General features: G+C 37.3%; 1 protein-coding gene across 1 annotated transcript; it reads right to left on the reverse strand.

Moving 5' to 3' along the window:
• Positions 1-1,177: 1,177 nt before the first annotated feature.
• On the reverse strand, positions 1,178-6,553 carry LOC104247114 (amino acid permease 3-like). Its single transcript, XM_009803064.2, has 7 exons — positions 6,435-6,553; positions 3,713-3,818; positions 3,355-3,588; positions 2,765-2,858; positions 2,430-2,644; positions 2,196-2,335; positions 1,178-2,106 (listed from the first exon to the last, which is right to left on the reverse strand). Exons 1-7 carry the CDS (start codon positions 6,438-6,440, stop codon positions 1,456-1,458), a joined length of 1,446 nt encoding a protein of 481 aa, XP_009801366.1. The 5' UTR covers positions 6,441-6,553; the 3' UTR covers positions 1,178-1,455.
• Positions 6,554-22,233: the final 15,680 nt, after the last annotated feature.

Genomic DNA, 22,233 nt, shown 5'->3' on the forward strand with positions numbered 1-22,233 from the left:
TACACCCTACTTACAACTTATTTGGATGGTTGTTACCTATTGTATTGTATAGTATTGTTACTTTAATTACAATGTTTGTTTTGATTGTTACTTAAATTTTATTATATCGTATCGTTAAATCTGTCGTTACGTAACAATGAAATGTGTTACGTTATGTAACGACCGATTTGGTGTGGTCGTATCGTTACCTTGTCTTTTTCTCTCAATCTCACTCTTCATTATTATTAAATAATTTTATTTTATTATTTACACTACCTTTTTATATATCGTATCATAATCTTTCTTTATAATATTACAAGTTATTCATCATATTAAACGACGGTAAAACGACAAAATCCATCCAAACATTGTATACATCAAACGATACAGTATAATACAATACAGTACGATACGATACATTATGAAACGATACGTAAAAATCATCCAAACAAGCAGTTAGATTTGGTCTGTAAGTGATTTCCTCATTCAAAATTTATTTATGTTTCTTACTTAAATGATCTGATTTCTCTTTAATTGCAAGATTATTATGAATATTTCACAAAGTATATTGACTATTATGGGATGTGGGAGTAAATTGCTTGGACGATTACCCAACTTATGAAAAATATCCTATCAAAGTCACGTTTGTTTTTTTTAAGATAACAAAGTTACCCAACTATTTTTGACTTAGAAAATAAATTCTACACATTTAATATGCCATGTCATATTAAAACTCTATTTTTTAATAATAAAACAGGTTTAATCCATGACTCTTCAAGTCATTTTAACAGAAAAAGAGCTTATTAGCACTTTTTTATCAAATATTGCAACAACTTATCATCAATTTCAGCACTTGTACCCAAACACGTAACTGCTTATTTATTAAATCAATTTCAACACTTATTGCTTATCAGCTACTTCTAATCAGCTAATCCAAACGGGCTCTATATATCATGTATTAACATCTTTTAGTTCTTACTATTGGATTACGTTAATATGCTCTGGAGTTTTGCTTCATAAGTCAGTCAATCTTGATTTGGTACAGCGAATTCTGAGAATCTTCCGTTTACGCAGACCTTAATTATTCACATATATGATTTGTTAAAATTGTTAGGATGTGAGATAGTTCTTACAAGCATGCCAAGTATGCTTAGCGGCTCTTAGAGTATGTATAGTTTGTTAAATAAATTTGGAGGAGTTGAATAAATTGAGACATTGGCTTCATTTCCGATTTCAAACTTTTAGTGCAACATGATTACAATTCACAGTTGATATACTACGACTTTATTTGCCCTTTCAAACATCCTAACATAAATACATAGAAGGACTGCCTTTTTGTTATGGTTACTAAAAAGGAACTACAAACCGAAAAAAACAACTTATTGCTAGTCAAGGCCTTCTTTGGCCTTGTTTTGGTTATGAACATCAACAACAATTGAAGCCTTTCCATAATGTTGACAATCAAATTCAGTATCATCAAGTCGTCTTAAAAGGCTTGTAAACTTGTAGATCAGATACAACGCCAGCAAAAGAACCAGCAGCTGCAGCAATTGAGATAATAAGGCAAGCAACACTAAGCATTTGAAGGCAAATCCATTTTGTGCTCCATTTTGTTATCTTCTTTTGCACAATGTACATTTCCACCGGGAAATAGACTGTTAGCGGCCAAAACCCAAAGGCTCCAAGAATTCCAACTATGTCATTGAAGAATGGCAATAGCATAGATATGACCGTGGTGATGATGACGAAAATAGTCCTCCAAATTATGCGGAAAAGGTTGAGTTTAAAGGATTTATAGCCTATAATCGGGACACTAATCTCTTTGGCAATGAATTTACTCTCGGGGTACCATTCTGCTGCTGTTTTTTCAATGAAGGCGAAAAGGGGCTGGCAGTAAACCTGGTATGCACCAACAAGGTGGACGACAATGGCTATGTTCGCTATATCGAGTAGCCAATAAGGATTGTAGAATCCAAAACCAGTTAGTAAGTTTCCAGGAGCAAGATCTCCAAATGCTGCATAGCCAAAGCAGCCACAGAGCATGTAGAAAACTGTTGTTACTGCTACACTAATTAGAGTTGCATTTTTCATTGTCTTGGATTCTGACGGTGGAGATTTGAGTGTATCCTGTAATGTTTAGAAATTAACATAACATCAAGCTAAATTAAAATGCTCTTTGAGTAAAAAGAAAAGTGATAAAGGCCCTGTGGTATTACCTGAATCTCAATAAGGATGAGAGAGTAAGAATAGGCAAAAGCGATAGCTCCAAGGGCTTGGAAGCTTTTCCAAATCTTTTGCATTTCAGTCACAGTTCCGATGCTAATTCCAGTGAGACTTCCTCCGATTTTTCCAGTTTCTGTTATTACAAGGGTATCGGGAAAAAAAAGTGAAGCAGAATATTAACCGAAAATGAAATATTTTGAAGGAAAATATGGAAATTTTTAACAAACCTGCCACTTTAGCAACTCCTAATCCTAGTCCAATAGTAGAGTAAGTGAAAGACATAACGGCAGCCACAATTGAAAGCCACCAAATCTGATCAAAATCTGGAATTTGGGAGAAGATGATTTCTATTATTCCAAACATGATCATGTATGGAGTGCTGGATACTTGACAAGGAGCTTGATCACCATGTTTGTGGAAACAATTAGACCTTTTAATAGCTCTGTTCATTTTTACATCGAAAATAATATAAACAAACAAAAATGAGCTCAGTATTTGAACACCCCCCTAAAAAAAATTAAGAGAAAAAAGATCAAATCACAAATGTAACAACTATACTTACATCATGCTAATTGAAGATGCAATGGTGTATCCGATAGCAACTCCAAAAAGATTCGCATACTGAATCCATCCACAAATCTTGACTTGGAGCCCACCTGAAATCATTTTTAACAAATACCCAAATTTGAGTAAATTAGTAAAAAAGAAAGAAAAAGAAACAGACCTCTCTACTATACAAAATATATCTTAATTTTATCATTATCGCTAGTAAATTGTCCCCTATTTTCGATTGTCCTTAATGTCGCTCTAACTTAGAAGTATAATCAAGAGTAATTTTAAATCATAGTCAAAATATATGTATGTATTCCGGAATCAGTCTTTCTGCCCTTCTAGAATAGGGTAAGGATGCGTACATCCTACTCTCCCGAGAAACTCGATGTTGTTGTTGTTGTATTCAGAATAGATGTATAAATTTTGCACCTTTTTAAAAAGGGTTTCGTCATGTGGAACCCATTTAATTTTATGTTGGAGTTTCGTTAAAGGTTAAGACAAATACAAAACTTGCTAACGATAAGGCTATGTGTGACCCAGAATATAAGAGGATAAAATTAAGTTATTTCGGCGTAAGAAACAAAAGAATTATATGCATACCAAGATTGGCTTGGACAGCATCCATGTAAGTATAGTTTCTCTTGCCGGAAACAGAGTCGCCGGAGCGGTAACAATCGGCAAGAAGAGCGGAAGTGTAATAAGTAACAAAAGAGAACAAAATCATAACAATAGGACCAGCAATCCAACCAAGTTGAGCTACTGCCCATGCTAAAGACAAAACTCCCGAACCAATCACAGCTGTTATGATATGAGCACTTGCCGTCCAAACACTCCCTGTAAAAATGGGGGGGGGGGGGGAACGTCCCAAGATTTATCAGAAATTTTACTCTCCAAAATTCAAGAATTGAAATGGGGTTGAGTTAAGAACCACAAAATATGAGGAAAAAAAAAGGATTACCGGTTCTTTTGAGACGGCCATCATCGTCAAAGCACTTGGATTCAGTCACATTAATGGAAACATCGAACACTTGGTGTTTTGAAGCAACGTTGTTGTTTTCTCCCATCTTTGTGATTTTAACAGAAATCAAAGAAGAAGAAAACACAGAAATGATGAGTTTTTGCTTCTACTACTGTTCTATAAAAGATTAGCTTCGTTCAAAAAATAAATTTTCAATGACTAGGTAGCTAAAGTAGAGGCAGAGAGAAGCAGCAGTGAGTCTATTCACTCAGTTTCTGAGTTCAATGGACCACACTATTCACTATTACTCCTTTAACTCAGTTTGAGCTGAAATAAGTAGAGGTGCTTGAAAGATGGCATAGAGAGAGAGAGAGAGAGTATATAAATAATAGGGAAAGCCATCTGTCGTCCCTTTTATTTCGGTAATTGTATACTCCATATTTATTTGCTTATTTATTACGGTCCCTAAAAAATTGTAATGGGAATAATTCTAAATGAAAATTGAAGTGGAAATTGTATATGCACTTTTATTGTTTCCCTCATTGTAAGGGGAAAAGAGAAAGAAAATATTATAAAAGGCACGTGATAAAATAAGAAAGAAAACAGAAGAACGAAAGAAATACGCGGTTGACGACCACCAAAGAGCAATTGGACTCACTCCAAGTAGTTTGACTTTGACATGAGAGTGATGGCTCTTTTGTATATTGTGCCCAACTTCTAGTCTATTTTGTCTAATGCTCCCCCTTCCAGTTTATGTTAATATGTTTGATTGAGCACGAAATTTAAAAAAACTAAAGATTTTTGGAATTTGTGGTCCTAAACAAGTCAAAAAGGGAGCTAGAATATGTGTTATTATAAAAGCTTTTCATTAATGGTAAAATTATAAATTTAAACTAAATTATTTCCAAATTTAGAAATGGGTCATTTTTTTTTAAGCACCATAAAGGAAATAGGTTCACATAAACTGGAGCGGAGGGAGTAGTATGTTTGGCAAGTGTTTTTTCTCAAAAGTACTTTTCTTAAAAATACTTTTGATGAGAAGCAGTTTGAATTTCGCTAATTAATTTGAAAAGCACTTCTGAGCAACAATTAGTGTTTGGCGAAGCTTTTAAAAATTATTTCTAAGTGTATTTTTCTCAAAAGTGCTTTTGGAGATAAACTATTTTTTTCTGCTTCTTATCAAAGTACTTTTTTTCCTTTCAAAAGCTTGACCAAATACTTTAATTTTCGTAAAAATATATTTTTGACAAAAAAAAAGTGTTTTTGCCTCAAAAGAAACTTAGCCAAACATGTTATACACTCAGTTTGTTAGTCAAACATATTTTCTAGTTAAAAAATATTATCTGTATTCTGTTATATATATATATATATATATATATATATATATATATATATGGAAAAAAAGTGCTGTCTTAGTTTTCTAAAATGATAAAATATTTTCGGACAAATCTTTTTCTTTAGATTGACAGATAAAAACCCGCAAAAAAAAAAGAGAGAGAGAGAGAGAAGGCAAGGGAAAAGGCGCATATTCTTTTCTGATTTTTTCTAATTCCAATTAACTTTTCTTGTATTTGAAATATTTCTAATTTTTTTTTTTTTTGGGGGGGGGGGGGGGGGGGATGGAAGGGCCAGAAGAAGAGCAGTTGAGTGTTGAACTTATTCTGTATTTATTGTGGATATGGTTAATTTTGTAAGCTAGTATATGAGAGCCAGACTGGCTAACTGTTTGAGTTATTGCAACTTCTGACTTTTGTGAGAACATTTTCTTCTTCATTGCTGTCTTTTTAAGCAATGTTTTCTACCTGGACTTTTTATTTCCAAGAAGCAAATATATAATACTAAAATTTTTTAGAATACTTCTACACGTCAAATCATGCATGCAAAACACGATATTAATTACAGGATATGTTTTTTAAGTGAAGCACAAATCTGTCGAATCATTCATATCACGATCTTTTATATTGTGGATCTTCTCATTTCGTCATCTAGCTTATGTTTTACAAATAGCATTCAGACTGTACGACTCAATAAAATTACTTTTTTGTGCAATTTTTTTAGTCTACTTATAGTCTATCTTAAGTGGCTTATAGCCTGTTTGGCCAAGCTTATTTTTGGCCAAAAGTGCTTTTTTCTTTTGCCAAAAGCATTTTTGGCCTCAATTTAAGGTGTTTGGTCAAGCTTCTGAAAGGAAAAAAAAAAGTATTTTTGAGGAGAAGCAGAAGCAGTTTTGGAGAAGCAGAAAAAAGTAGTTTCTCTCCAAAAGCAGTTTTTTGAGAAGCACTTTTGAGAAAAATACACTTTGAAGCAGTTTTTTAAAGTTTGGCCAAACACTAATTGCTGCTCAGAAGTATTTTTCAAACTAATTAGCCAAACATAAACTGTTTCTCACCAAAAGTACTTTTGAGAAAAACACTTTTGAAAAAAAACATTTCTCAAAATAAGTTGATTTTTGCAGTTTGGCCAAACGGGCTATTAGTTGTCAAGGTCGGAATCTTTCGCATTTTCATCTAATCTTCAACCATTATTTTGTCAATTAGTAATTCAACCCAAGTCGAATGGAACTTAAAGTATATATATATATATATATATATATATATATATATATATATATATATATATACAAGTACGGGGAGCGTGTAACTGAAAATCAAAAAATAGTCAAATTCTTCGCAATTTAAAAAAAAAAAAAAAGGAAGAACAAGTTGAGGACTTGGTATCTAACCTTCATTATATCTTTCCTCCTTTAGAATGTTATCCCAAATTGATGAAACAATTGCAAATATTGTACAATCACAAGGGAAGGAAAGGAGTGTTAGAGAGTAATGATGAGTTGTGTTGCTCACTTAATTTGAGCAATGACCTAACATATTTATACTAGTTGAAACAATGTATTAAATTAATATTCAAAGTTTGTCTCTTTAAAAGAGAACCTTTGAATCAAAAAGTGGGAAGAAAAAATTCTTCATTTATTGCTTCAATTTCATCCATTGTTGCTGACAGAGAATTAGGTTCTTTTGATATTAATCATTCCCATAAATAATTGAAGCCAAAGATTATATATCTTTTGTGTCGCAATTGAGAGCCAGTCGATTTTTATTAATTAGTCAAACATCTCCTTATAATGGTCTTTGGAATAATTTTAAGAAAAGGGTGCTACCTCTTTCCCTTTCTTAATCACATATACAAGACCTAATTACCATTAATGGAAGGACAAAGTATCCTATTCTAAACATAAGGCTCCCCGAAGCCTTAGGAAAGAAAGGTTGTAAGAGAAATATTTTGTTTAGTTTGATGAGTGGATTAACCTTAGCTTATTTCAAAGGGTTTTTGACAAAGAAAATCTTGGCATCTTTGAGTTGCACAACAAATTAGCTTTAACTATCAACCACCCCTTAAGGATCTATAAGAGTGCTGCATGTTGATTTGTTTTATTTGAGAAGAGAAGAAAACAAAGAGATCTTAAAAGATATTGTTGTCGATCGCATTTTAGTTTGCCCTCTTTGAAAATAGGTTTCACATAAAGAATTAGAATTATACCTATACAGACCCACAAATATTACATATTCTTTATTTATTTTCTCTTGGTTTTTGAGTTGTTAATATGATTACATTAACTTGCGGTTAGCGAGCTTTGCATTAATATTTAATACAATGTCACATATTTAAGGGAAAAATCCAGAAGTTACTTACATTATGGAAACAATAGGCTATTTTAGATACGCTTCACAATGTAGGGCTTTTCTAGTGTTGGGAATGTTTTATATGCCTTGCCTTTGCAAATAATACATGAAATATTCAGTGAAGATATATATATATATATATATATATATATTATTATTATTATTATAAAAGCATGAATAAAATGTTGGTTTACAAAAATAACCTTTTAATATTAAGAATAATAACTCACAATAAAAGGACATAATCGGAATTCTAGACATTAGCCTTGTAATCCTATTAGTTTTAGGACATAATACTACACATTGTATATAGGATTATGTTGCCTCGCACATATATATGAAATATCATTCTTCTACAGGTAATTTATGTAATAAAGTATGCATTTCCTTCTTGATACTTTTATTTTCATATTCGCAAAATTGTCAATGATGACTTGCTTTCAGGTGACTAGGGTCTTGCTGCGGTTCTAGGTAGGGTCTTCTCTTCGTAAATATAAGTTCGTAAAATAATAAACATGTGGTGTTTTTTGTGCTCTAATTTGAGGTAATGAGACTTATTTGTTGTGATTTTTGTCTTCGAGTTGCATAATTAATTCAACTGTAATATCTTTAGGCTAATTATATTATTGCATTGTTTAATTATATGTTTTGTATCAACGGATATTGCTGCACATATGGGATATCAATTCTGTTCGAGGTAATTTATTTTCTTAATCATGTGTACATCTCAATTCTCAATCGATAAACAGAAAATACACCAATATATTTGTACAATATTCTTATTTTTTAATTGTTGAGTAATCTTTAGGGAAGTTAATATTTCCCAACAATAAATTAAATACTGAGAAAAAATCGAATAATACTCAAGGTTTGGTGAAAAAAGGTGCATGTCAAATTTCTGATGTTTCTTTTCCATTCTATCGTAGTGAAAGTTTCTTAGTATTTACCATCATATTTGGTAAACAATAGATGTTTGGTGAATTAAAAATAAATAGCAGAGAGGAAGAGAGTTGACGTTCAATCTGATTTTCACGCTAATTTAAAATGATGAAACACTTATGGCTGAAACTGTTCCCATAAATCATCGAACCTCTTATCTAATATCCCACAGTGGTACTAATTGATAGGGATCGACTATCTGGAAGACCTATTGTACTAAAACTAGATTACATACTTTAAAAATCGTTACCACTAATAATATGGAATATAGGCAATAACTTTATATTCATGTGTTACTTTTATTTGAGGATATATGGTTGTAATAAACAGGCAGATTTCTTAATTGCCAACCATTCGATGGCACTTTTTGAGATTGCGTACATTAGGTAGTTCATGTTTTCTTTAATTAGAATTGGACAAAAATATGTTTTGAAATATAAATTTAGTTTCTTGTTGGATCAATTAAATCACCGACATTAATATGCAACAATATGTTTAGGATAACAAAAGAAATATGAATGCAATTCGTTTGTTCCTCTTACTCTATGTGATTTTGATCATAGACAAGTTGATTAAAAATTATATTTATTGGATAAATGTTCACCCACAAAGTTTAGGACCAAAAAAAAAAAAAAGAACTTAGAGATACTGGTATAACATTATTATAGAATTATGCATGCATTCAATTAAAAAAATTGGTAGTTTCTTATAGCTAAACCCATAATAGATAAAATCATAGCATTATGAATCTTATTTTTTACCTAACATTTTAGGACTTTAAAATTAACTAAAATTAATCATCAAGTTAGTTAATTCTAATAATGATTCTCATACTTTGGAAGAATAGCTTCCCAAGTGAGTACTCAAGGACTTCTCCTCAATATAAGCACGTCTTCTTTTGATAATTTTCATGTAAAGGAAGGAAGCCAAGAATATAATCAATGGATCCATCTGAGAGTCCTGGGCTACCGTGAATTGATTATGCAAATTAAAAATTAAAAATTCTGCATTTTTGTGCTTATACATAATCTATATATTAATCTATAGAACTATAAAATAAAATAAAAAACCAATATGAAATGTTGAACGACTCTTTCATATTTTACATATATTTTGTGTTTGCAAAGAAAACTCTTTACTAAATATGTTTCAATTTGAATAGAAGTAGCGTATACGTGTACGTGTAAATAGATGAAACAAACGTATACGTGTTCCTTTGATATGTGGATTATTGATGGAATCCTTTTTAAAGTATTAGGAAGGAAGAATCCTTTTTTATTTAGAGAAATTACTAAGGCCTAGGGGCTACTAAAAAGTGACGGGAGAAATTCAAAAATAGCCAGATTTACAACTGGTCGTTCAAAAATAGCTTAGTTTCAAAAGTAATCGAAATTTAGTCACTTTTCATGTAAAGATAAATTTGAGCGAAAACACTGTTCAAAATCCGAAAAATACGTCAGTATATTATACTGGAGTTCCAGCATAAGTATGCTTGAACTCCAGCATATTATACTGGAGTTCAGGATAAGTATGCTGGAACTCCAGCATAATATGATGGAGTTCCAGCGTAAGTACACTAGAACTCCAGCATAATATACTGGAGTTCCAGCAAGTATAATTGTGCAGTATAATATACTGGAGTTTAGAGCACCGGTGCTCCAGTCTCCAGTATATTATACTAGAGTCATCAAAGTATACCAGTCCAGCATAATATGCTGGAGTTCATACACAGGTGCACCGAACTCCAGTATATTATGCTGGACCGGTCTCTGTTGCAGCAAAATAGTGGCTATTTTTCATTGACTTCGTAAACACTAACTATTTTTGAATGACCAGTTCGAAAACTGGCTATACCGTGCTATTTTTACATAGAAGATAATTATTGGTAAATCTCACAATGCTCGAAATATGTTTGTAATTTTTTATATGGTAATTCTTCTAACAATATTTTTTGTTTGTGTTTTTGTTTTAAAATTATGGAGAAGTATCTAAAAATTTGGAATTTTGCAACGATTTTAAGAACAAAAACTTTTTATAATTAGTGGTTGGTTAATATGCAAATTTTCTTTAGGTTACTATCTAACTATTCTTTCTAATGCTTTGCAACATGTCTTTTGATTCAAAAAATCATTAAAATAATAACGCCCATTTATGTTTTACAACAATCTTTATTCTTCTATATAAGTTTGCAATAATTAATATGGTATTAACGTGCAACGCAATATTATTATAAAAACATGAATATAATATTGGTTTACCAAAATATCCTTAGGATATTAATTGACAAATAATACCATGTAGGGTAAAACTGATATTTTAAACTATGCTTAATACTATGGTTTTCATGGACTTCTAATATTAATCAAATTCGGTTTCTCGACTATTTGAGATACTTTATATATACCGACTTTTGCACCCTTTAACTAAACATATTAGAATTCTTTCAAATATCCACAAGAATAAAATATAACTAACATTATGATGCAGTATTTTACAAGACGAGAGAAACAAAAGAGAATTTTTTTCTTCTAAAGATTAAAACATGACACGCATTATGATGCTCCTGGAATTTTTATTTTTAGCTTAATGTTTTCTCTAAAATTAAGTTGATTCTTTAATTAGCTTAATTATATTCTTATGCAAAATATTATTATGAATATTGAAATAAAAATTTTTAGTCTTACTTTGAATTTTTGCCAATGCCAAGAATATTGTTTGTTGTTTATTGTGAGCACGTGATTTTTGTTTCGCGCGACAATCGCTCCAAAAGAAATAAAAAAATGTGACAAATGGTCCTGCTGTACAGGTTTTGGATTTTGTGTGGCATATTCGTTAGTTATCTGTAATCCCGTCCGTGTTTATTTTTAAAATAAATAAATAAAAAATGTGCATCTTTCATTTTTATTTCTGTCATTAAGTGATGTTAGTATAATTAATGTCAATTGTATGTAAAATGTTGTTTATGGTTTTATATGGTATTATTTGGTAAATTAATTCAAAAGAAAAAAAAAATAATAAAAGAGAAGAAAGAATTCTCGGACTTGGGCCAGTCCAATTTTAAATAAATTGGCCCAAACAACTCAGCCCAAAACCCGTGCTTGCCCCGGTCCAGACCAGCCTACTTTAAGAACGTCCAAACGACGCCGTTTTAATCCAGTCTAATCTGGGCCGTTGATCTCAGATTGATCAACGGCCAAGATCACTTCCCCATAACCCACTGATGAACCCGACCCGTTTCCACCCGGACCGACCCAAACCCCTTTAGGATGAAACGACACCGTCCCCCATCAGCCAAGAGATCCTGACCCTTCATCGCACCCCATCCAACGGCTAGGAATCAACCCCTCACTAACTATATAAACCCATAACCTTTACCCTGCCCCCCCCCATCCGAACCCCCAGCCTTAGGTCACCGTCGTCCTCATCCCCTTCCCCTCCAAACCCTAGCTGCCCCTGTATTCTTCACCATGAAAGCCGGCGGCATGAACGCCGGTGGCCTTCACCTTAACACCATAGGACCATCTCACCCCCCTGAACATGGATCTGTGGACCGTTTAGTTCGAATCATCCTCTAGGTCCTCGAATCTTCATTTGAAGATTCGAGCAAAACTCGATCTACACCGATCTGCCCTAGATTCATACCAGACAATCACCGGACCCCCTCGTGACCAAACCATGCTTGGTTTGGTCCGAATCTAACCAAGAAAGCCCAAAACCCAAATCTGCCCTCTAGAACCCTAGGTTTCCTCGTGCCTGTTCCGTGCCTATTCGAACCAAGAGATTAGGGTCTAATGGACCTTAATCAAAGTGTTTCTCATTTGAGAAACATTTCGATTAAAGTCCGTTCAACCTTGAGAAAGGGTTTGTACAACACAAGCTGATTTTTTCTGTTTCTGCTTTCAAAGTTTAAGGTAAGTTTGTTTTCTCTTTGTTATTCAGTACGTGTGTGGTTTAAAGGTCTGTTCGTATTGGCCGAATGTCTTGTGTAATTTGTTGTCTTTGAATTTTTTACCAAATGTATCCTGTCCACCTTTCCTGAACCTATGTGTTTGATTAAAGGCCTTCTTCTATTCACTGATAACATGTATGTATGTATGTGCTGTGCAATTAGCTGAATTTCAAATTTGAACTGATTAACTGATTCCTCGAGTACAATTCTGCTGGGTCAGTATGACTCGAGTCATGTGTTCGATACTATTAAACATCTGATTTTTGGTTACGATTGTACATGTTATGATTAATATAGTCGAGTCGACATGTGTCGTCAATTAGTTTCAGCTGCCTGAACAATAACAAATCGATTTGCTTCTGCTAAGCATTGCCTGAATCAATTAGGAACTGAGTTTAGTACTTATAATTGTTAATTTGAATCAGAAATGTAAAATCAATGTTTTGTTCAGTTACAGTTCTGAAATTGGAGGGCATGTGCACTTGTGCACCACATGTGCATTTGTGCACAGCCTGTGTCCTGCATAAGGGCTTTTTGAATTAAATAGTTTGACAGCATATGCTGTCAGACTACATTCTGCTGCCCATACTCTACTTTAGTTTCAGAAATAATAAACATTACTCAAAAGTGAGTCTGCCAGGGAATATCATGGGGTTTTGTTTATAATTAATTAGCTAAGTGGAATCTGAAATAGGAGAGCACATGGGAGGGGTGTTCTAATTGTCTGAACAGGCTGTTAAAGGTTTTAGGTTTATAAAAGAGGGGACTTCCATCAGTTTTGGGGGACATCAGATAGATCAGATAAGAGGGAAGAGCTGAAGACATACACATATAGACATAGATACACACACACAGACAGGGACAAAGAGAATACATACAGAAAACTTAGTTTGGAGATTGAGAGTTGAAGTTCTGAAAAGCAGAAAACTGGAAAAGAACTCTGTTTGATAACACAGACAGACAAAACTAGAAATTGCATCCTTCTTTGCTGTCTTGATTTCACTGGTCTTGACTTGTTTGTCCGATACTGTTTTCTTCTAAATCCAACTGAGTCTGTTGGTTGTTTGTTTGGTTTACTCTGGGATTTGGTCTAGCTGGGATCTTGATTCTACTCCAATTATTTTGCTTGTTGCTGCTGCTGCTATTATGTTTCTTGCTGCTGCTGATTTCCCCATCTTCTTCCTCTTCTCCTTTGCATTTTCAGTATTTCCAGGTACACATCTCGAGTCTCACATTGGTGTAGCTGATTGTAACATTGAAAAGCATGAATCGAAAGATCTGAAGAATTTTAATCATCTGTTGCCTTACTTATAGCTTTGCGAATATTGTTAAAGTTGTATAGATCCTTTAACTTGTAGCCTAATAGAGAATACATTAGTAAGCTTGTACTTAATTAATGTTTATGTTGATTTGAAACTGCGGTTTTTGATTCGTTTAGTAGCATACAGGATGTAAATATAACTCATGGAATGTGGAACTATTTAGTGCGATTGTTAAAATTAAATTCACTCTTTCAGCATGCTTTGAATAAGTAGGGGCAAATGGCTGTTAAATCTAGCCAAATATAATACAGTTTTTGAATCACCCAGTTTCGATTTCTTTAGGCAGTTTATAGGACTAGTTTTGAATATCATCGGTAGTATTCTTTAATAAGGAATCCTATTAACCCTGTTTAAGCAAGTTAATCTAAATTCGACTTAAAGATGTTTGTTCGGGTTAAGTGTTGTATTTTGTTAGAATAAACGGATTTCTTTGTCAAATTAAAGCATTTTTCCATTGAAGTATAACGTCTTCTCAACTTTGTAAATGATTAACCATAAGAATCCGGATTGGGCCAAAGCATATAATTAAATTAGCATGTACCTTCTTTCTTCTAGTTTTAGGAACAAATGCATTAGAAATATAGCCACTTTAGGATATCCTTTCTAAAAATAGAGACGAGCCTCGCCAAATAAAACGCAAAATTGCGGGTCCCTCAATAAATAACCACAATAATTTTTTTAGAATTCGGGATAGGCCGTTTAGTGAATTTCATGGCCTTCTACAAAAAATAATAACGCGTTAGACTCTTTAGGCGCGGCTTAATAATTTAACCTTCTTAAACACGGGTGCACATTGATGTGACCTAAATCCAAATCTCAACGGAGTCAAAATGTGTCGACAACCACGGGTGCATTGATTGTGACGCGGTTCGAGATGCATTTTCACGACGTTGCAATTCTATAAAAATAAATGATAATAATAAAAGCGGTTTAAACTTAATAAAAGCACATAAGTCACAACATGTATTGAACCAGATACTTAGCCATTATAACAATTTAAGCGACCGTGCTAGAACCACGGGATTCGAGGGTGCCTAACACCTTCCCTCGGGTCAACAGAATTCCTTACTTAGAATTTCTGGTTCGCAGACTTCATTTGGAAAAGTCGAAAATTTCCTCGATTTGGGATTCGAGATAAACCGGTGACTTGGGACACCAAAAGCCAAACCTTTCCCAAGTGGCGACTCTAAATTAAATAAATAATCTCATTTCGAATATTGTCACTTAAATTGGAAAAACTCCCTCGCGTATTTAACCCTTCGGGGCGGGCGCGCAAAAAGGAGGTGTGACAGCTCTGGCGACTCTGCTGGGGAAGATTAACCCAGAACCACTGGTTCAGGGTTCAAGAATTCGAGCTTAGAATAATTGTTATATTTGGCTTTATTATCTGATATTTATTACATGTTTTGACATAACGTGCTAAATGTTGTTGTTTACTGCTTTGATATTATCTGAACTATATATAAACTGTGCCGAACCATTCTCTCTTCACCTCCGGGGAGAAGCTCGCTGGCCGAGGCTCCTTATTCTGTTAGTGTCGATACCTGAAATAAGAAAGAGGACGGATAAGTGACGAAACCGGACGGCCTTTTGGTTCCCGGTAAGTTGCCCCTCCTCGACCCGAGTTGTCCGCTCGGGTACACAGTCTAGAACATCTACCCAGGTTATAAACTTAGTATAACGAAACCTCATGCCGGATCCCTAGTAGGAACGCTTATCTGCATCATGTTGCATTTGACATAGGGGACTCAACACAGGGGTTGGGTCCGTCTAGGACAGGCAACCTGGAACGAAAAGACCATCCTGCTGCATCCCGTTTGTTTTGCGCATCTATTTGCTTCAGATCTGCGTGTTGACCGGTTTCCGAAAAATTTTCAAAAATAGCAGGGTAGGGAGATAATTACTTATTCTTTTGAAAAAAAAAAAAATCATGTCCGAGCAATGTTAAACCTAACCGGAATTTTCTAAAATATATAAAAAATGATAAAAAAAAAGAAGCTTGCCTTCCAGTTCGACTATTCCTTTTAATCACTTTCAAAATCCAAAAAATATATAAATAAAAAATCAATTTTTTTTTTATTGTTTCATTTGTAGCACCTCTTTAAAAGATTTTCAAAATTTCAAAAAAAGAGGAAGTTTTAAATGTGTAAATATTTCCTTGGTCTCTTTTCAAAAATAAATAGTAAAATGAAAAACAAAACATATAACAAAATTTCAAAAAAAAGGGTTATTCTTCTTTAAAGGATTTTATTTTTTGTTTCCCCTATTTTGATCCGACCGAACTACGCCGGTTTGATTCTCGCACGGGGTGAGATACGTAGGCAACCCTCGTCGGGTCCAACCTCCCGTTTTTTTTTTTACAAAAGAAAAAATAAAAATCTAGATAATTTTAATTTTTGAGTCTAATAAAGTTTATCACCCTAAATAAATGTGCAGGATGAGCACGATACAAAATGAATCGTTTTCAATAATGACCAAGATCCCTTTTGAGTTGCGATTATGGTGGAACGACTTAGGCAAAGAGGGGCAAGGCAAAGTGAGGAAATATCTGAAAAATCTCCCGGATTTACTAGACATTCAGCCTCGGGGTGATATTATCAGATCATTGGTCACTTACTGGGATTCGGCGCACAATGTATTCCATTTTTCAGACTTCGAACTCACCCCGACGTTGGAGGAAATAGCGGGATACATTGGGGGTGATGAAGCTCCGTTAAGGTTCAAGTACTTGATTGCACCTAGGGCCGTCACGGTACACCGATTTTTGGATTTTCTGAAAATACCCCGAACATTTCACCATCCAGATCTTGCCAAAGGTTTCTGCAGTCTCCATCTCATGTATGCTAGATACGGTCATGAAGGCGGGTTCAATAAGCCGGATTTCAAACTATGTAGTAAAGGCAACCGACAAAAGTGGGACGAACACAGGCAGTTGGCTTTCATGACGGCCTTCTTAGGTCTTATAGTGTTCCCGAGGAAGGACGGCAACATCGATCTAAAAATAACTGGGGTTGTCAGTACTTTGCTCACCCAAGATAAGAGTACTCTAGCGCCTATGATTATGGCTGACATTTTCCGGGTCTCACTGCTTGTCGAGCCAGGGGCAACTTTTTCGAAGGATGTAACCTACTGTTGCAAATATGGATGACCGATCACTTATGCCGCCGCTCTCTGCTCTTGGGTTACGGTTCGCCTGAGAAGACTTGCATTGGAGAATTCTACACTAGAGTCAAAGGTTTCAATCTACCTGAGGGCGTCACATCATGGACCTCATTTTTCCGAACTCTCACTGCTAGCCAAATCCAGTGGACGCTCGGATGGTCGCCTGTTGAGGAAATCATATACATGCCAGCAACCAGGCCCCACTTTCTGTTGATGGGACTTAAAAGCATCCAACCATACGCACCATATCGGGTTTTGAGGCAACTTAGGAGGTATCAAGTGGTGCCAAAAGATGAAGATCTGAGTACCCAAGTGATTGAGATCAGTCCAGATGGTCGTTTCCCCGAAGAAGAAGTTCGCCAAATCTGGAGTGAGTGCCAACATCTGACGGCAAGCACTTGTGTAATGGATATAGCAAAAGGGGAAGTTGCCCCAGGATATCACGCTTGGTTCAGGGGCGACCTGTCTTGTGAAAGACCGGCTAAGAGACCACATCTCAAAGATTTTGTGGAATCATCCCAAGGGCAATGGAACTGGTTAGCAAAAGAAAAAGGGTATCGGGCCGAGATCGGTGATTTGAAGCTACAAATTGACAGTCTGAAATTCAGTAACAGCATGCAAATCGCGGCGGATCGAAGCGAAAAGAATAAATTGGTCCGAGAGAATGAAGAACTTAAGGCCCAAATCCAAAAATTGAGATGGTCTCTTGATGAACAGCCCAGAAGTCGATCAGACCAACAGTTGATTAAGGGTTTGAGAAGAGAAGTCGCGGAATGGCGAGATGGTTTAGAAGAATCGGGAAAGATTATGGCGAAGCTCAAGGCATAGAGGGGAGTAAAAGTAGAGAAGCATCGCCGATACTTGAACCAATCGAAACGCGACCACGAGAAAACTGTTGCCAAAATGAAGAGAGAGATGGCTATACTTGAGACCAAAGCAGTTAATCAGGATAAGGATTTCCAAATTGAGAGCAGATACTGGTACGACTTATTGGCCCAGATGAAGTTAGAAGTACGGCAACTGAAGAATCAACATACACAGGATGCTCAGGTATTCAAGACGTGTAGTGATCAGATAAAACGCCTACTCATAGAGAAAAAGCAAACCAGAGATAAGATCAGGGCCATTGCCCATGCCATCACCAGACGGTGTCTACGATGTGAGAACATGACCAGCGTTACCGTCCTCTCGGCAGTGATGAGTTATGTTAAACAGACCATGCATGAGCTGGAGCAACTTGAGAGGGATCTCACACCTAGGACCGCGGTGAGGCCGAACGATGCCCCGCGGACACCAATTTTCAAAACCATAATGCACTCATAAGTCAAGTCTGTTTCTTAGCATCTTCTGCCTGTTTTCCCATCAGGGTGATTTTTAGTCTGGGTTTATTTTCAAAATTTGCTCTTTCTTTTGCAAAATGTAGTTTGTAATAGACCATTTCAATAATAAAAGGTGTGTTTCTTTCATTTGTGTTTCGAACTACGTAATGATCTGATTCACGTAGGCATCGTGATACGTAGGCAATCCTCATCGGATCCGGTCGCATTTCTTTTACTACAAAATAAAAAAATAATAATAAAAGAAAAACAAAAACAAAAAAAAAGGGAAAAAATAATAAGATGAAAAATGCCGGAAGGACGCATGCTCTCGTAGCAAACATGTAGTAATCCACTCAACTGTATAGGTGCATCATGCCCAACGTGAGATTGACTATCTGTTATTTGCTGCAAATTAACCGTGCATTTGTCGTTGAGTACCTCCAGGTTTTTTGGAAAGACGGTTGGTTTGGTGAAAGTCTGGACTCGCACTCATACTTCACGAGGTCAAAGAGAAGTGTTCAACTACCTGTTGTTAGGACCAGAAGCAGTACTCACACTTACTTCACCAGGTCAAAAGGAAGTGTGGAAATGTCTTCAGAAATTCCGTTGCAAACAATCCCTGTTTCCGAGGAGAGCTCGATCTCAGCCGTCCTCACACCTGAATCCGCAACTGCGGAGGAAAATAGAATCCTACGGCTCCGCATGTTGAAAATGCTGGACGACTGGAATAATGGGAAAGAGCCGCCAAGTGTCGTCCCCGGATTCCCTGAATTATTCTCCAGGTCAAGTGGGACTTCTAATGTCCCCATAAATTATCCTGCTACCCCATTCGGGTACCCAGCCACCTCAGCCTTCTCTGCTGGATCGCCTTCTGAGCCTCATCCCCGAATGTCAGCCACCGATGCAAGCATGAACATCTTTACTGCACCGCCTTGCCCGATTACGGCACAGCCTGCCACATACAAGCTGAGCTTTGACTCATCCTCTTTTACATTCCAAGCACCATCGTTCTCAATGGAACCAACTAGGTTCGCTACCAGCACTAATCCTCTACCGCCTCAGTGCGAGCTTGCACCCGGGCAGGATCAGAACCCCAGAATTGCAGAACAAAATGAGATTGCCAAGAGAATGAGAAGCCTTGAACAAAGTTTGAAGAATATGCAAGGATTGAGCGGACAGAAGAGCGTCTCTTACGCCGACCTATGCATGTTCCCTCAAGTGCACCTGCCAATGGGTTTCAAGACCCCAAAGTTCGAGAAATACGATGGGCACGGTGACCCCATTGCACATCTTAAGAAATACTGCAACCAATTGCGGGGAGCCGACGGAAAAGAAGAACTGCTAATGGCATATTTTGGGGAAAGTCTAGTAGGGATAGCCTCGGAATGGTATATGGACCAAGAAATGTCCCGATGGCATATATGGGATGATCTCGCCAGAGATTTTGTAAGACAATTCCAGTATAACATCGACATTGCACCAGACCGAAATTCTCTGTCAAATTTAAAGATGAAACCTTCAGAAAGCTTCAGAGAATATGCTATTAAGTGGCGTGAGCAGGCGTCAAGGGTGAAGCCTCCCATGGATGAAGTGGAAATGGTCACTACCTTTCTCCAGGCTCAAGAGTCTGACTATTTCCAAAACATGATGTCAGCCATGGGAAAGCCATTCGCGGAAGCGATTAAGATTGGAGAGATGGTGGAAAATGGTCTGAAAACAGGTAGGATTCTGAGTCAAGCAGCCATAAGGGCGACCTCCCAAGCCGTCCAAAGCGGGTCCGGAGGAATGACAAGAGGGAAGAAGAAGGAAGAAACGACCATGGCAGCCTCGGAAGCAAGGGAGTATCGTCATCCCAGGCCCCGTTTTCCGGAAAGAACCCCACAACACTACTACCCCCACTCAAATTTGGCATATGCTCATCAACCTTATATGGTCATGAATGCCCAGCCTTATGCCCATCCACCACAACAAGCCAACCGAGGCCCAGCTCCACCTCCCAGAAATCAGCCTCCTTACCGCAACCATTATAACCCACAACCCCCGCAGAATAACTTTCGCCCTCAGGAGCCACCTCGAAGGCGGACTTTCACGCCCATCGGTGAACAATACTCTACTTTATTCTCGAAGCTAGTCCAGTTGGGTTTCTTACAACCAATTCCTCAAACGAGGCAAAACCCAACGTCACCTTCTTACAAAGCTGGAGTCAGATGCGCCTATCATTCAGGGGCCGAGGGACATGATACAAATGACTGCTGGTCATTGAAAAGAGTGGTCGAGAATTTGATAGAGCAAGGGAAAATAGTGCTAAGGGACGAAGAGATCCCAAATGTGACTAACAATCCATTGCCTGCTCTCAATAATGGGCCGCTGATCGGAATGATTTGCGAAGACAAAGAATTCGACCCTGCTCTGAAAGCTATAATCGCCATTGTCGACACGGGGAAAAGGCCTGAGACAGACCAGAAACCAGAAAAGGGGGAGGAGGCCAAGGCTATAAAGAGCGAGCCTGAAAAGAAGGTGGAGAAGAAAGTGGTACCGGTAAAGGATGGAGTTCTTTACATACCACGAGGTCGAGCTGAGAAGACGCAGAACTTCGGGATCAAAAAGACAAAACCTATGTACGTGCCAAAAGGGGCCTATGTGGCCCGGGGGACGATTCAACCACCTCGGCTGAATGAGCCAGTGGTTATCGGACGCGTGCCACAAAAGCCGATGACCAACTCGTCCACAGTACCATGGAATTATCAGAAGACTTTGGTAATGTACAAAGGTAAAGAGGTCATGGGAGAACTTCCAGAAAATACTTTCATTGGAAGGTATTCAAATACCCAAGAGCTGAACAACGCCACACAAAGGCGCTTCCCACCAAAGAAGCCTGTAAGCGTTGAAGAAGCGGAAGTGTTCTTCCAACAAATGAAAATGCCGGATTACGAAGTGATAGATCAACTGCGCAAGTACCCCGAGCAAGTGTCTATGCTATCATTGTTGATGAGGTCGGCCGAGCATCAAAAGATCTTACTGAAGACCCTGAATGAAGCACATGTGCCAGTTGAAACCTCGGTTGAACAACTAGAGCGGATGACGGAAAGATTCTTCGCCTTCAACCAAATCTCTTTCAGCAAAAACAATTTACCCCCAGAAGGAGCGGCACACAACAAGGCCTTGCATCTAACAGTTAAATGCGAGGACTACTATGTCAAGCGGGTAATGTTGGATGGGGGATCAGGTGTTGACATTTGCCCGCTCTCCACGCTACAAAGAATGGAAATTGGGACCGGAAGAATCCGACCCAACAATGTCTGCGTAAGGGCTTTCGACGGCATCAAGAGAGATACCATGGGGGAAATAGACCTGTTGTTGGTCATAGGACCAGTCGAGTTTGAAGTAACCTTTCAGGTGCTCGACATGGATACATCCTACAATTTCCTCCTCGGCAGACCTTGGATCCATGCGGCAGGAGCTGTGCCTTCCACTCTTCACCAGATGGTGAAGTTCGAGTACGAAGACCGAGAGATCGTGGTCCATGGGGAAGACGAGCATGCTATCTATCGGGACCCATCCATCCCATATCTTGAACCGAGAGAAGGGAGCGAACATACGGTCTATCAAGCTTTCGAGATTGTACTGGCAGAGCAGCACGAAGAGGGAATACCCTGCCCCCAGCCTTTCTTGTCTAACGCCTCGGTTATGGTGGCCAAAGAGATGATCCGGCACGGATTTAGGCCAGGGAAGGGGCTTGGACGAACCCTTCAGGGAATAACAGAACCCATTACCTTGCCAGTCACCAAGAAACCTTTTGGACTAGGTTTCAAACCTACTCCAGCAGACGAAGAGTGGGCAAAGAAAAGGAAAAATGAGGGTTGGAAGTTACCTCGACCACTGCCGGATTTATATGCAACTTTCATCAGGCCAAGGTACGCCGAAGAAGAAGATGATGAGGTCTTCACAGCTGAGGAAATCAAGGAGATATGTGGGGCGATGAGAGAGATGCTCTACGAGGTCCACATGGTTCAACCAGGTGAAGGCACAAGAACTGCTGAGATGCTGTACGTGGGGCCGAACGCCAAACTTCAAAACTGGGAGGCACGCCATTCCCAACTAGATGGAAGTCCGGGTAGACCCGTCCTGCCACCTTTCCTGTGTCACAAGT

The sequence above is a fragment of the Nicotiana sylvestris genome, chromosome 4 (genome assembly GCF_000393655.2).
Source record: "Nicotiana sylvestris chromosome 4, ASM39365v2, whole genome shotgun sequence".
Classification (NCBI taxonomy): Eukaryota; Viridiplantae; Streptophyta; class Magnoliopsida; order Solanales; family Solanaceae; genus Nicotiana; species Nicotiana sylvestris.